This window comes from Mesitornis unicolor, unplaced genomic scaffold (assembly GCF_000695765.1).
Source record: "Mesitornis unicolor isolate BGI_N332 unplaced genomic scaffold, ASM69576v1 scaffold17217, whole genome shotgun sequence".
NCBI classification, from domain to species: domain Eukaryota; kingdom Metazoa; phylum Chordata; class Aves; order Mesitornithiformes; family Mesitornithidae; genus Mesitornis; species Mesitornis unicolor.
Window position 1 is genome coordinate 2,439 of NW_010195983.1, and position 14,393 is coordinate 16,831.

The 14,393-nt window shown below is 43.6% G+C and overlaps 1 protein-coding gene across 1 annotated transcript in view; it reads right to left on the reverse strand.

Annotated features, from left to right (window-relative positions):
- The window catches only part of LOC104543646 (paired box protein Pax-3-like), a gene marked incomplete at both ends in the record, with an annotated part of 61,922 nt that overhangs the window by 1,618 nt on the left and 45,911 nt on the right, over nt 1-14,393 (reverse strand). The window contains one exon of the mRNA XM_010188306.1: nt 8,460-8,665. Within this exon, the coding sequence (XP_010186608.1) occupies nt 8,460-8,665 (206 nt within the window). The remainder of the gene's footprint in view (nt 1-8,459; nt 8,666-14,393) is intronic.

Genomic DNA, 14,393 nt, shown 5'->3' on the forward strand with positions numbered 1-14,393 from the left:
CATCTGGTTTCTGATGTGGGCCATCTACTACCATGTAGTTTGGTCTAGCTTCATCCTCTTTTCAGAATGGGGTGCTCAGTTCACACAGCTGCCTCCTCCTTTGGCCACAACAACTACTCCTCAATTGCACATTCTCACTCTGGTTTAAGATTTAGGACAGAGGTACAGATAAAGCCTTTGTTCTACCTCAGGAATTCCTCCCTTGGTTTTTTTTGCTGTACATACTAACCATCCCTCTGTCTCCACATGAACCATTCCTGAAAGCAGCCAGCAGGGACATGGCACCAGGGTGGAGATGTGAGACCCACGATGAACAATAGTTGAGGATGGGTCTAGATTCAGCAATATGTTTTTATTTTCTCATCCCATAGACTTCTGCTATCCTTTCTCACCTCTCTCCTTGCACTTCTCTTCCCTCCTGACATTTAAGTCTAAATTTTTCATTTACTCCTCACAGACCTCTTCCACCTGCCTACGTCGCCCAAAGCCCACCAGTCTCACATTCCTGCAGCAGTATCTTTTGAAGATGACCAAAGAGAAGGAAAAAGAGGCAAGACACGCTGAAGAGGGAGGAATAGGCTTTGCTAAAAGAACACTTAGGAAGGATAATGGAGGTCAGAGAGGGAGCAGGGTACAGCAAACGCATGTTGTAATTAGCCTACCCAGGTCATTAACCATGGCACTTTCTCCATGACACACTCCCTTCTTCAGGTCAAGAGGGTTATCTGATGATCTTCAAATGCTTTGGGAACACTGAACTACACTATGCAAGTGGATTTCACTGAGGAAAATGAGGTAACAAGATTTTGTTTCCTCTACAGATAAACATTTACCTTCAAGCCCTGGATCTTTATTAAAATGTGTCAGATCCCAAACTTTAATTCAGTAGCAAGTGATTTGCATTAATGCCAAGTCTTATGCTTTTATTTACTACATTTTTGGCTCACTTTATAGGTTTGCATTTTTCCAGAACTGCAGATATGCAACTGGGACATGTTAAATAGGTGCTGCTTGACTGGCACCCATATGATTCAGCCTGGCTCCAGGCTCCAGGCTCACTGGCTCTGGCCACTGCCACGCCGCTGCCTCACTGCCCCATCAGCCACAGCACACACCTTCTGCCACCTGCCCTGGCTTCTCACTTTCCTGGGTGGCAGGAAGGCAGATGGCACCTGAGTAACGCTGAAGTTAGTCCAAAATTAACTCGACAAAACCCCCTTGAACACATTCAAAACTGCCCGGCAAGTCTTACTGCCGCTAATACCAGATGCACTTATCACTACGGAACAGCAGAGGCACTTTAAAAAAATAAAAAACAAACCGAAACACCGCACACACCTTTACAGTAAGCACCAGGAATCTGATCCAGGCACACACTCATCTCCCTTGATTTTAACAGGCTTTGGACCAGTCTCCCTTCTGAGAGAGAAGCGATCGTCGCCTGGATGCAGAAATGCTCTAACACAGCCCCTGGTGAAGATCACAAGTGTCAGACTGTCAGGAGGTGCCACCCTGCAGCAGGCGTAACAGAAAACCAGCTCTTATCTATGTCTACTTAATCCGATAAACCAACATATGTCACCTTCACCAGCAACAGCATGGATCTCAACGGAAGGCAGACCAACCCTAGATAGGGCAAATCTTCACTGTCACACCAAATTTCCCCGTGGAAGCAAAAGCAGTGGATGAGCAAGCTTCTGCTTTTTGGAGACTCAAAATACAGCATTCTTACACAAACAATACTGTGTCTGGAGCAATATGATCTACTCATGTTGGTGCAGCATGCAGGAGCTCTAAATCATGCCAGCATTGTGCTTGGTGCTGTGCGAAAGCAGACACAGACAGAGAAAACATGGCTTGTCTGGGGGATCCAAGCATCCAGAAGCGGTGTCTGCACCAGAGGTCAAGTCACATTCATTTCAGAGAGGCTCTGGCTCCCCAGTTTCTGTGTCACTTTCAAGGATGGAATGTAAATTACCCAGATGATTTGGAAACAAAAACCAAACCTCAGTATCTGGCCAAAGTTTACATCTCAAAAGCAGAACTGAAAAGGATGAAATCTGGAGCAAAAAGGTGGAGGGGGGAATAGTCTTTTAAAGGAAAGAGACTCCAGTTTTTCAAACATCTGGTTCTGGACCGACCAAAACCCAAAACAATCCACAATAGAATATAAAAAAAAATACTTTGCACCAATGTAGAATGGACGAGGTGAACTAAGAGCTTCCTCCCATCTCTGTTTTCCAGTATTTAGTTCCTGGTTTTTATTATAATTTCTCCTTTAAGTAGTTTGCAAGCGATCATGCCAACATCTTAATTCGTTGATCTCAACAGGATATTCTTTAAAAGATGTATTTATTCACTTGGGAACACACTAGTGTAATTAGCCTTGACATTTCAACAGTCTGATCATATACACAGAGTCCTCTATGTGCTTTTAAGGCAAAAAGATCTCTGAACCAACAGGGCAAAAGAGTCAAGATGTGAATTTTGCAGGAAACTCATGGATATTTTGTTAAACAGTCCTGACCATTGCAAGCATGAGTGCCAAAAACACACAAAGTCAAAAGACTGATGTATTGTTAACGGCACTTCTAAATTTAGACAGAGTGGGTTTTTTTGTTTTGGTTTGTTGGGGCTGCTTTCCCTCTTTTGCCTTACGATATTTTCCATGGTAACTGCCTCCCCACCCCACCTATTCACTGCTTATCCCTCCCCCTAAATTTACATGTCCAAAATACAGTCTGACCATGCTGGAAAGCAGGAGTCTTTGGTGGGAGTGCCGTCAGGGAGTGGATTTAGGTGTGCCAGCAGCAGCAGGGCTGCCTCGCAAGAGGGGAGGCTGAAGAAGGAGTCTGTTAATGGAGCTGGGCTGCACCAACCTGGACAGAGTTGACTCCACTGCAAAACACGGCAGTGTGACTTGTAATGCCCCCCTGGGGACACCAGACCTACATTTACATCAGCAGCCTTCAGAGCAGTCTCTGAAAGCACTTTCACCTTCTCACCAGGCCAGTAGCTGACACCAGCACTTGTACCTGGCCTGGCCCGACTGGAAGTTCATTCAGAGAACACAAAACAGCAGGGGAAAAAAGAAAAAAAGGGGGTTCTTTTCTTAGTTCTTTTTTTTTTGCAGTTGAATTTCCAGCCTGGCTCACCATGGTGTCAGATGAGCTCCATGGAGAGCGTTGCCAGGGACCAGCAATAGGAAGAAGAAAGTAGAAACTGAATTGCTTTTTAGCAACAGCTAGTTGGTAAATCAGCTTCACTGCCACATCCACACACCCCCAGCCTCGCAGGAATAAGGTCTACTGCATGCGCACAGAGGCACGCCATGGGTAGGCCAGTTTCCTCGCAGCATCCCAAGGCCGTGCTCCCAGAGAATGAGCTGCTATCGCCACCAGTGGGAACGCCGCAAGGCTGCGGGTTCTCCGCCTGGGGTCTTGTAGTGTTAGGAAGTGCTGGTTGGCATACACGGAATTATCAACATGATAGAAACCAGAGCTCTTTTAGAGCAAGCAAAAAACCCCAACAAGGAAAAACAAAAAAGCACCGCATACAATTAAAAGAAAAACCAAACCCACGGGCTAGAAAGCCACTAGGCCGTGTCAAAGGGAGCGAGGACTACCAACCACCTCCCAGTGCATTCCAACATACTCAACTCCCATAGGTTTCTTTGAAAACACTTTGACTCAGTCCTACACATATACTTCTAAAACACTGCAGCTGAATAGTTCTGCAAAACATTGAGTAATAAGCAAATTAAACTGTGTATTTATAAATTAAAGTGTCACTAATTTGAGCCCTGAGGCAGCAGGCATCGGAGAAGGAATCGAAATCACATCGCTTCTTTTCCTTTATATTAAAAATGTCTTATTTGGCCTCCATATGTTTGTAGTTGGCTAATTTACCCAGAAGAATTTCTCCTTCACCCCGGGGTGGGGCAGGGGTTGGTGGTGGAATTAAAATCTCCAATTACAGGGTTATCTACTACAAGAATGCACACAGCATTTTCTTTCTTTATCCTCTATATGATGCAAGAGGGACAGCCTCAGAAAAAAGGCACTATAATTTCTCCATAAACCACATCAGGAATAACTGTAAAGATCTGCTGAAAGGTCTTAAATGTTCCTGAATCCATCCTGCATTCCTTTACCCCATTTCCCCACAGGACCATGCAGTTCAGCGTACAAGCTGAAACCATTTCAGAGGAGCTGAGGGCAAATAAAGACTTTTTTTGGCAGAGGACCTCCCTCCCCCGTGATTTCCCAGGGAATGCTTTTCACTGTTTGCTACTGAGAAGAGACTGTTAAAGCTGAGATTGAACTTCAGAGCTTTCAAACCTTACTACTAGCATAACAGTCATAATTTCTTCTCTCACCTTTCCCCATTCCACTGTCTTCTTCTCCAAACCACCTCTTTCCCCTCACTATACCACAGTGAAACAGAGAAAACAATATGCAAGCACAGCACTATATTAAGTTTAAAATATTATTTAAAAACCATTTTTCTTCTGGCTACTCAAGATTTCTGAGCTCTTGGGACTTCTTTTATTTGTTGATGCTGTAATAAGCTTTTTACCAAAAGCCTACAAGCTGATTACAAGTTTGACATGGGAACATTCAACCCATCCTAGCAGCCTGGAGAGATCTGCCTGAGTTTTCAGACGTGCTCTTTTGTTGAACATTTTATTTTCTTTTTGGAATTTTTCAAGCAAACCAAATTAAAGCTGAGATTTGGCAGATAAGAGTCTTTTTAGGACAGGACGTACTCACATTTCAGAATTCTTCCCAACTTCTCCTGCTTTTTCACCACTATTCATGGACTAAAAGAGTCCAAACTAATTTCCCCTGTTGCCTTTTGGAGTTAAGCAAGAAGGCTGCATGCCAAGTGCTTCTCACAACAATCCCATGGAGCTGAGGGCACATCCTCAACACGGACCAACACACAAGTCTCGCACATCATATTTCTGATAATTTGGCAGACCTGCCTTCAACGCGCAGCCCAAAAGGATTTCTCTAACTGGCCGGTCCCCATCGGCCAAGGCAGCCTCCTGCTCCTCCACCTGCAACAGGACAAACCTGAACCTTCTTTAGAAATCCTTTACCAAAAGATTGAACTAAATACCTCCCACCGTCAATCTGAAACAGGCTCCAAGCCGTTGCCAGAGTTCGCCCAGTTCATCCAGGTCTAAAAATAAGCCTGATGTGGGAATCAAAAGGTGGCCAGAAAAGAGCTACTCACTTCATCCCTTATGCGATATTTGTTACAGAAACCATAACTGCACTGCTCTGAAGCTCAGAAAGAGCCTTTGATCTTTATCTACACTGGGGAAAATTTCATTTTTAGAGTTTGCCTTCAGATTGAGTCAGTAAAACTAGGCCACAGACCTTAAGGGCCTGCACTGCAACTTAATGATAGTTTGAATGAGGTTTTAAACTGGACCCATAAAGCACTGCATGGTTGTGATTTTTACTCACAATACATCAATCTAACTTCACATTCCCAGGGTATTAATACTTCTTTTTTTTAAATAAAGTGTCATCTTTTGGGACTCCATATTGATGTTTCTGAATTGTATCTGATATTGCACAAGACCAAAGAACTTTCCCTTTCCTGCTGCATCTAACGTGCCAAAAAGAGTCGGGTGCCTTTGGAGGCAGCAGCAGCAGAGGTTGTCCTGGCTCCACATGGCATCCAGGCTCAAACATGGGGGAGAAAGTCTCAGTGGTCCATGAGTGGAAAGACACTGCAGGAGGAATTGCAGAACGCATTTTTACTCCTTGTTACACCCACCTCTGAAGTATTTGCTGTTACTGTGTTACACGTCTCATGACTCTTGCAACAGGGAGTTTCTTGCAGTACTTCTTTCCCCAAAGTCTTTACTCTCCCCACAATTAAGTACACAAATAACATTTACAGTGCAAAGTCTGTTTTCAGTTGCTTGTAGCTTTCAAAACACTCCCCTTAGGGGATGAAATGTTCTAAGTTTGATCTCAGCCCAGAAGCAACTTCTTTTCTCCCCTCCAACCAACCAGCTTAGATACATGCGTTTGGTTACCCTTCAACAGTGGGAAAGTGAGAAAATAGAGGATTTGGCAGTTTAAGACTCTTCCTTTCACAGGTATTCAGAGATCGCCTTGGGGAACAGGAGAGGGGAAGCATGGGAGCAGCAGGGTAGGAAAAACAAAACACGGGATGTGAACGCTACATGGAGGGACTGGGGGAATAGCAAGGTTGGTCCAGTTGTAATCAATTAGATAACTTCCTAAACAACGTAAAACAACTCTACAGAATTAGTCCTTACACCTCCAAAATAGAAAATAATTTCCTGGGCTCAGCTGGACTGTAGCTAGCTTCTTTACATGATGCTCGATCAGGAGCAGCCAAAGATCTTTGTGTATATAACCATGAAAAATTTGGTATCTCTGATCTCTGCCATACTGTTACCAAAAAAGAAGTGTGACTAAGAAAGCTTGAATGCTACATCAGTATGGCTATCCAGCCCTCTCAGCCTCAGGTCTCTTAGGGTTATTTTCTTTTCACAGGTTGTCTTTTATTTCATGCCCATCATAGGTGGCTATTTTTAGGGGCTATAGAGAGGTGCTGAATGCTGATAAGGCAAATCCTGTATCCCTTAATCCATTGCTAAATCACTCTGCCAGGCTTCAAGGGCACCAGACAGATGGAGTCCACTAGGAAACTGCCCACAGGCTGGCTACTTCAACCCCAGCTCATCTTTAATCCAGCAAGGTTTTGTTCTGGTATTTTAATCGTTGATTGACGGGGAACTTTCTTCCATGCTGGGTTAGGTAAAATATCCATATGTCAGAGGTACTGGGGAATTCGTGAGGCTGTAGATCATAGGAGTGGTGTGAGACAGGATGTGTCTCAAGGGAACCAAGGAAGCCATAAGGAATGTAAAAAGTCACAGGGTTAAAGCCACATTAAGACAGCTGTTATGTTAATGAGAGTTCTGCTTTTCTTCTAGCTGTGGGTCATTGATTTAGAAAAACACGAACAAGGACTTTTTAATTTTATCATATTTTTCCATAGCCCAAAACATCATATCCTAGATCCCATTCGTCTTGCTAACAAAACTTGTCTAGGAAGTTATCTTTATTTTGTTTGTGCATGGATGATTCCCAGGGCTTGATTTGATCTTACCTGGCCCAAGTTTATAGAAGAAGCTGTTTTGCAAGCATTTCACTTAGTAAACACTTTAAGAAACGAGTCACACACCACTGAGTTTGCCTTCCAGACAAATTCATCCGTACATCTGATTTTCTCTCACAGTCATAACAAACATTTACAAGAAATGTGGTGTGAAGCCTTCTGTGAAAACATTTAGCAGATAAAACTGAAAAAGTCTGGACCTTTCAAGAGAGAATCTCAGCAATAGAGCCACATTGCAACAGGCATACTTGTCTTCAAAAGTCAGAGGGGTATTTTGTATTGCTTATTTCAGTTTGCAGCATCTGAATGCCTCAGACTTGAGCTTCAAAGGTCAAAACATGAAGAGTTTCACCAAAGCAACCAAATTTACTTGTATTGTGGGTTAGATGACAAGCTACATTTTGCTTGTCACCCAAGCACACATTTGCTTACGAACACTTGCAACTCAGTCTGATTCAAACTGGGCGTGCTTTTCCAAATTACCCTCGGATGCCAAGCAGTGAAAGAACAGCAGAGGACTCTGCCTGTGGTACCACACATCTCACAGGACATGCTGCTGTGCTGTGAGACAGACTGAATCCTGGTCTAAACTTGAACTCTGGGATGCAGTCTATTCCAGAATTATTTGGCTGCTATATGCGTGTTGTTGGACACCTGAAAATCCAGGTTCATGCTTCCTCCCCCTCAATTTAAATCAACTCCATGGTTTATTCCTCCTTGTTTTAGACAATCCAGATCTGCATGAAGTTTTGAAGACCTAACAGTTATTTTAGGGTTTATTTTCTTTTGAATTAAACTGACAGTTGGAATAAAAAGAACTATTATAATGTTTAAATCAAGTCAACTTCAAAAGCTAACCTAAAAGTAAACTGTAGATACTACACCAGTAACACTGCTCACTTGCATGGCTCTACAGACACATCGTCCTTTTTAAAATATTTTTCTCTTCTCTGTTAATGCCTGAAAGACCCAAACAACAACAGATGAAATCCTAAAATAAACAAACTGAAATAACAGATCTTCTCCAAAGGCGCAGTATTATATTCGTGGTAGGTATGGAACAATTACTGGGGAAAACACAAAACTTTTTTCAAAGAAGTGTTGCCTTAAACAGTTGGGAAACCAATGTCCATGTACAGATGCAAAAACACCCGAGGCTTTAAAAAAAAAAGTGGAGCTTCACATTTTCCTTCTACCCTAGAGTAGGATCACATAAGAATATATAAGGACCTAAGATGCTGGCAGAAAAGGAAATTCCCCTTGTTAGGCAGCTTTTAAATACATACCTGGACACGAGCCTCCGTGAGTTTGGCTCTTTGCGCAAGTTCTTCCCGGGTATAAATATCAGGGTAGTGTGTCCTTTCAAAAGCTCTTTCCAGCTCTTCCAGTTGCTCTGCCGTGAAGGTTGTCCTGCTACGACGCTGCTTCCTTTTTAAAGGTAAATCTGGTTCTGAATCAATGTCAGAGCCTTCATCAGACTGGGGTGCTGGTGCTAAGAAAAGAAATTAAAGACAAAAATTAGCTTTAATTGAGGGGAAGGGAAGCAAAATATTGGATATCTTCTTATATGGAAAAGCTGCTTTTCACCCATGATTCAGAACCGAGTTGGCAAACTTCAAAGAAAGCAAAAAAGGGGAGAAATCAGACAGTTAAATGTTACATTGCACAAATGTGCTCAAATAAAGCATTGCCAAAAGTCCAACTATGAATTAAGAACCTTTTCCTGGTCCAAGAATATTTAAGGACCTTTAGCGATCCTTTTGAGTAAATTAGTTATTCGGTTTCTTTGTTTTAACCCCTTCAGCAGCTCCCAAGTGCTTTAAAAACTTGAGCAGCACTGCTTAGTCCCAAGCAATCAGAGAAGTAGTGCAGCCTTGTTCCTGTCTCTAAATAGTGAACAGGTAAAAATATTTGTCACTCCAGCGTGCATGTTGTATCTTAAACATTCCAACTGTATAGACACGTGTCCTTGAGACCTTCCCTATAGATCCATCACTAAAACCTTATTGCTGAAATGGTTATGGAAGTGGTTACAAAGGCACGCGGAGCACTACTGAAATTAATTCACATACACAACCAAATATTTTCTTCATGTCATGTCTACTATTTGTCCTACACTCTGGACAGCATTTTACACGTTTGTGTTAGTATTTCTCAGCACATTTAAAAGTCCCCACTCATTTGCAGCTTACTTTCCTGTCTTAGGACAGACCAGACGTGTGTTAACATATATAAAAAACCTCAGTATATAGAGAGACATTGGTCAGAGAAGTCTTTGTAAGGATAGCTCAGAGCAAGAGCTTGACTTGACACTTCCAGTTACTAAAGCAAGGAGATTCCAGCACATGTGATGACCAGAACTGAAATACACAGACTGGATACTTCCTTCACCTAAGTTTTCATCATTATGTCTCCTAACCTTGGGAGGTTTTCCAGCATAGAGCACGGCTACACACAGCTGTGCCCGGTGCACTCAGCCAGGCAAAAGTCCAGGACATGACTGCAAAGCAGCCAGGCTGTGATGGACCAAAGGCCTCTCTCAGCATGGCCCAAGTCAGTGCCTAAGGAAAGTCATCAAGAAACAGACCACATACATCCGTGACCCAGGAAGGGGCTACCAACTCTTGCGATCAGCAGTTTGGAGAGGAATCAGAACCAAAACTCTTACTGTGTTTCAGGGACATGGGAAGAGTAAGGTCACACACGCAGACAGACAGACAGCTCCTGGCATTGCTGCTTGTTTCCTTCTGTGCTCCCTGGCAATCAAGGGAACTCCAGCTACAGCCCAGCCACGGCTGAACCCATAGCTATAGCTGTGAAGGCAGCAAAGCCTCCTCCAGTACCTGACCACATTCACCTTCTCCAACAAACAGAAACGAATCAAAAGAGTGTACTTTCAAAGCCAGGCTTCACTTGCATCAGCTGCTGAGCCAGATGACAAGCGTTCTTGCTTGCCTGAGCCTTCAAGGGAAACCACCTAAAGAGGGCAGACACTCCCCAGCGATGCTGAAACTGCTTGTGCAGTTGAAATACAAGCATTGCTTCTACTACTTCAATAATTCCAAATAAATTTTTGATATCCACAATGATTTAAAATAATCTTCTTAATGTGAATTATTTGAAAGTAACTGAGCACAAAAAGCCTGAAAGAAATCACTGTTTCTGAAGCTCTGGCTAAAGCTCCCCACCACGTCCATTTCTAGCTATCTTATATTTTCAATTTCACTCAGGCTTTTTGAACTAATAAATACACCTAATCTATTGGTCTTACAGCATGAGAAAGACAAAGTGCTTTTTCAGCCAATTCACCTAAAGAGTTTATTAATTTCGGCATACCGAAAAAGAACAGTTACTGCTAGACTAAAGGCTCTTATGTGAAAGCTATCTTCATTGCACAGACACTGTCGATATTTTGGATCCAACATATGCAGGACAACAGGAGAGACTCCCACAAAGCTCAGCACCAACATACTGTGAAAACACCCAACGCTCAGAGTCTCTTACTTGCATGGAAGTTTTGCCTCAAGTCAGACTGGATTAAGCTGTTCTGGTTCTTGAGAGCATTGTCCCCGAGAACAAAGAGGAAGAAGTACAAACAACCTATCCCAAACAGTTCAAGTTCATTCCTTATTAAACAGGCAATCTAGGGCATCCCAAAATGTGCATAACACATTGTCTGAGCTAGTGACAAATCCCAACTCTTCTCAGTTGGGGTCCCAAGCAAACTGGTGACACCTGCCTTCTTCAGCAACTGCCAAGTTACAACCCTCCAGAATGGCCTCACGCTGCTGTTCAAGAATAAAAAGAAACATAAGATACTTAAAATATCGTTTCCCTATGTTAGCCTCAGATAAAAATCAGCCACCTTAAGCAGAACAGCTATTCCTGACAAGCTAGACTAATGGAACAGAGCTCAGGAAGATCCCTTTCGGAGACAACTTCCCTGACAAAAGTTGCCTTTGACTGTGTACGATGCATCTTCAGATCTCAGGAACTCTTTCAATACTCTCTTTCAGACTCTACATGTATGTATGGAACTTCAAATATCTACATGTATGCCTATAAAAAGCCAGCTTAAACTATGCAATTTAAAGTGGATACTTATTGCTAAATTTCTGAAGTTAATTCCCTTACCAACTGGTTGAGAACTATAAGGAGAGCCATAATGATTTTTCTAAAAATGTTTTAGGAAGACTTAGCAAGATCTTGTGATGTTTGCCTGCACCTTGCATCCATGCAGCAATGAAAATGCAGTACTGAAACACTGAATTTCATTTTCGCTTTAGCTTTATACTTCATTAAGCCGTATATAAAAGGCACAAAGGTAAACCAGTCAGAAAAAAACTGAACAAAGATCTAAGAGTCCAGAACAATAAGTCTAAGCGCAAACATTTAGAGAGAAAGCAATAAAATTAAAGTAGGGAGGAAACTTAGTATCAAATGAAATGGCTTTCATATCAGTCTGATTTCACTGGTGTTACCCTTCACCAGGCCTGGCTGCTCTGTGCAACTTCATTGAAAACACTGAGTTCCTTTGTCTTGTCTGATCTGCAATATTAAAATCAGACAAATGTAATCTCAAATCTTAGCTACGTGTCTGTACTACAATCTGCACTATTTTTATTTCTTATGAAGTCTTATTAAATATTATTCATTCCAAGGAAGTCTTTACTCTTATTTTTTCCTATTAAAATGTCATTATTAGGCTTTTATATAGGTGAGAAGCCAATCAGATTATCAGCTAAGCACATAAATTGGACACACCACAGCCTTTAAAGACACAGCATTTCTTTTATATACACTCAGTGTATACACTTAGTGTACTGCCCTTTTGGTAAGCAGTATCTCAGTAACAGATCCACCAACTTCCATGATATAAGAAGACACTGTTCAGCATAGGCAAAGGTGGTGAGGTTTTAGCTGGGTTATTTCTATCTCCATCACCTCCACAGATGCACAACATGCGTATCACTAACCTTCACAGTTGTCCTGATGATATTAATGCTCTAACCTCTCGAGCTATAAATAAGAGAAAGAAGGAGACTCACCGGTGCCCTGGAGATCCCTGGCCAGACCCCTCAGTATCACCGATACCCACCTACTGCACAGCGCAAAATAGGAGAGGCAGCCAAAGGCACTACCACAGTGGCTGAGCCCTGAAGTTTAACTAAAGATGGAATTAAAGAGTAAATTTTTTGTCCCTTAACCCCTTGTCTGGTGGCCCTAGGAAGTGCTGCATGCCGGTCATCACCATGATACGCAAAAAACCTCTGCCCAGTGTCATAGGCATGCGGTCACCTGGAGCTCTGTAACTATTCCCTTTCCAAACACCATAAATAGACACATTGGGGCAAAAATGGAACAACAAACCTCACAAGAGGTCATTCTGTGGGTTGTTCTTCCTCTTGGCAAGACATATCATTTGAATAATTAAACAAAAAAACCATGACAACCATTTAAACCCCATACATTACAGCTGCAGCACAGCGCACCTGACAAACGCAGGCAGAGAGGCTGTCTTTCTGCGACCTGTGAAGGCACAACTTCTCTGGCAATCCTTTAGTCTCCGGGAAATTGTTTAACAAAATATTACACAGCCTCTTCCTCTAAGCACAACAGCCTGAGGTCTACCCTAGATAAATTCTGTCTCACTGTGGATCTCACTAAAATAAGACCAAAAAACCTCACAATATACCAAAGGCCAGGGAGGGCTCTGGTGGCAGTTTCATTTGCTAGCTATCCTTCCCAGATCTTCCCCTTTCTTTATTTGTGCAAGATTAATTTCACAGGCTCTTCCCCTCGTGCCAAATCTCTATTACTTAAGGCTGCGGCCGGGACATGCCCAGCACCGGGAGGCAGCGGGTACCGGGGGACTGCCGATGGCTGCCTGCTCCTCACAGCCTTTCATGCCCAAAGAGACGCGAGTGACCTCCCTCGTGTTTACTCGGGTGCAGGCGAGGAGTGCAGCAGGGCTGCTACCCCCACACAAACCCACAGTAAATGACAAATGACACTTTCTCTTTGTGATCTTTGGGATTTTTGTTGACTTATTTGGAGGCTTTTGTTGGGCCCTAAGAAACGGCCTGTGGCTGAGGCCTATTCGGCCGATTTCCACGCTCCATCTGTGGTATCCATCAGCAGGGCCTTTGCCCGCATTCAGGGCTCTGACACCTGCCTGGCAGGATGCGGGAGGCACAAAGGCGGCTGCTGCGGACGCGAGGGGGGCGGTGGGCCAAGGGGGCCGGGGAGGGCAGCCAGGGTGAAGGGGATGCACAGCAGGGGTTAATCCAAGCTACCCCCTCCCCAAACCTCAGCACCTGGAGGCGTCTCTCTCCCTGCCAGAGGTAAGGAGGCTCAAATGAAACCCTCCATCATATTGTGGGTGAATTAATGACAAGAGGGAGGGAGAGACCGGGAAGTCGTCACAGGATGTGGGCCGTCAGAGTCACCTCAGGCACTAGCTAAATAAACCTGGACCAGGAACAGGGGTAGGTGGCCAGCAGTGCATTCCTCCCTGTATCCTTGTTTGTGTTGGGGTAGGCTTTCAGCAGCTGGCGTTCTAACAGTTGATGGACTAGAAACACATCAGGCACCCTTTCTTTCCTCAAAATAAAGTCCACAGGAAAATAAAATTGCACCTTTAATTCCTACTAACAGCCCCTCTCTCCTCCCCTCTGACCAGTCCCATCTAGGGGCAAACTCTTATTAACATATAAAATATAATAAAGGCTCTGGAGCTGATTGACTGCCTCCCTCCCAGCACATCAGCCCTTCATTTCGCTGTATCTGCCTGGGGAAACCTGACATCAGGCTCCTCTCCCCTCCTCCCAAAACCTCACTGTCACAGCAAGGAGCCATTAAAAAGAAAATACACCCTGCCAGGTCTGAGCTAATCAAAACGGGACAAATAAACTCTGACACTCAACAACTCCCTGAGTGCCCGCAGCCCTGGGCGGAGACTACAGATTAGTTATGAATATGGCAGGCAGCGGGGGATGAGCTTGGGGGGTCTGGAGTCACCTGTGAGCTGCTTAAGATGACACAACTGAACACCATGTTTATCCTAGATAAAGCAGGATCCCAAGATTAGAAGAGCACGCCTAAGTTTTAGGTTGTGGTGGTCCCACTGAAGCACTTTTGGCAAGTTTACCAGGACTCAGAGTTGCAGTTTTATCCAATTCACTGTTCACTTTCTATGCTTCGCCGTCAACAGGGAAAGA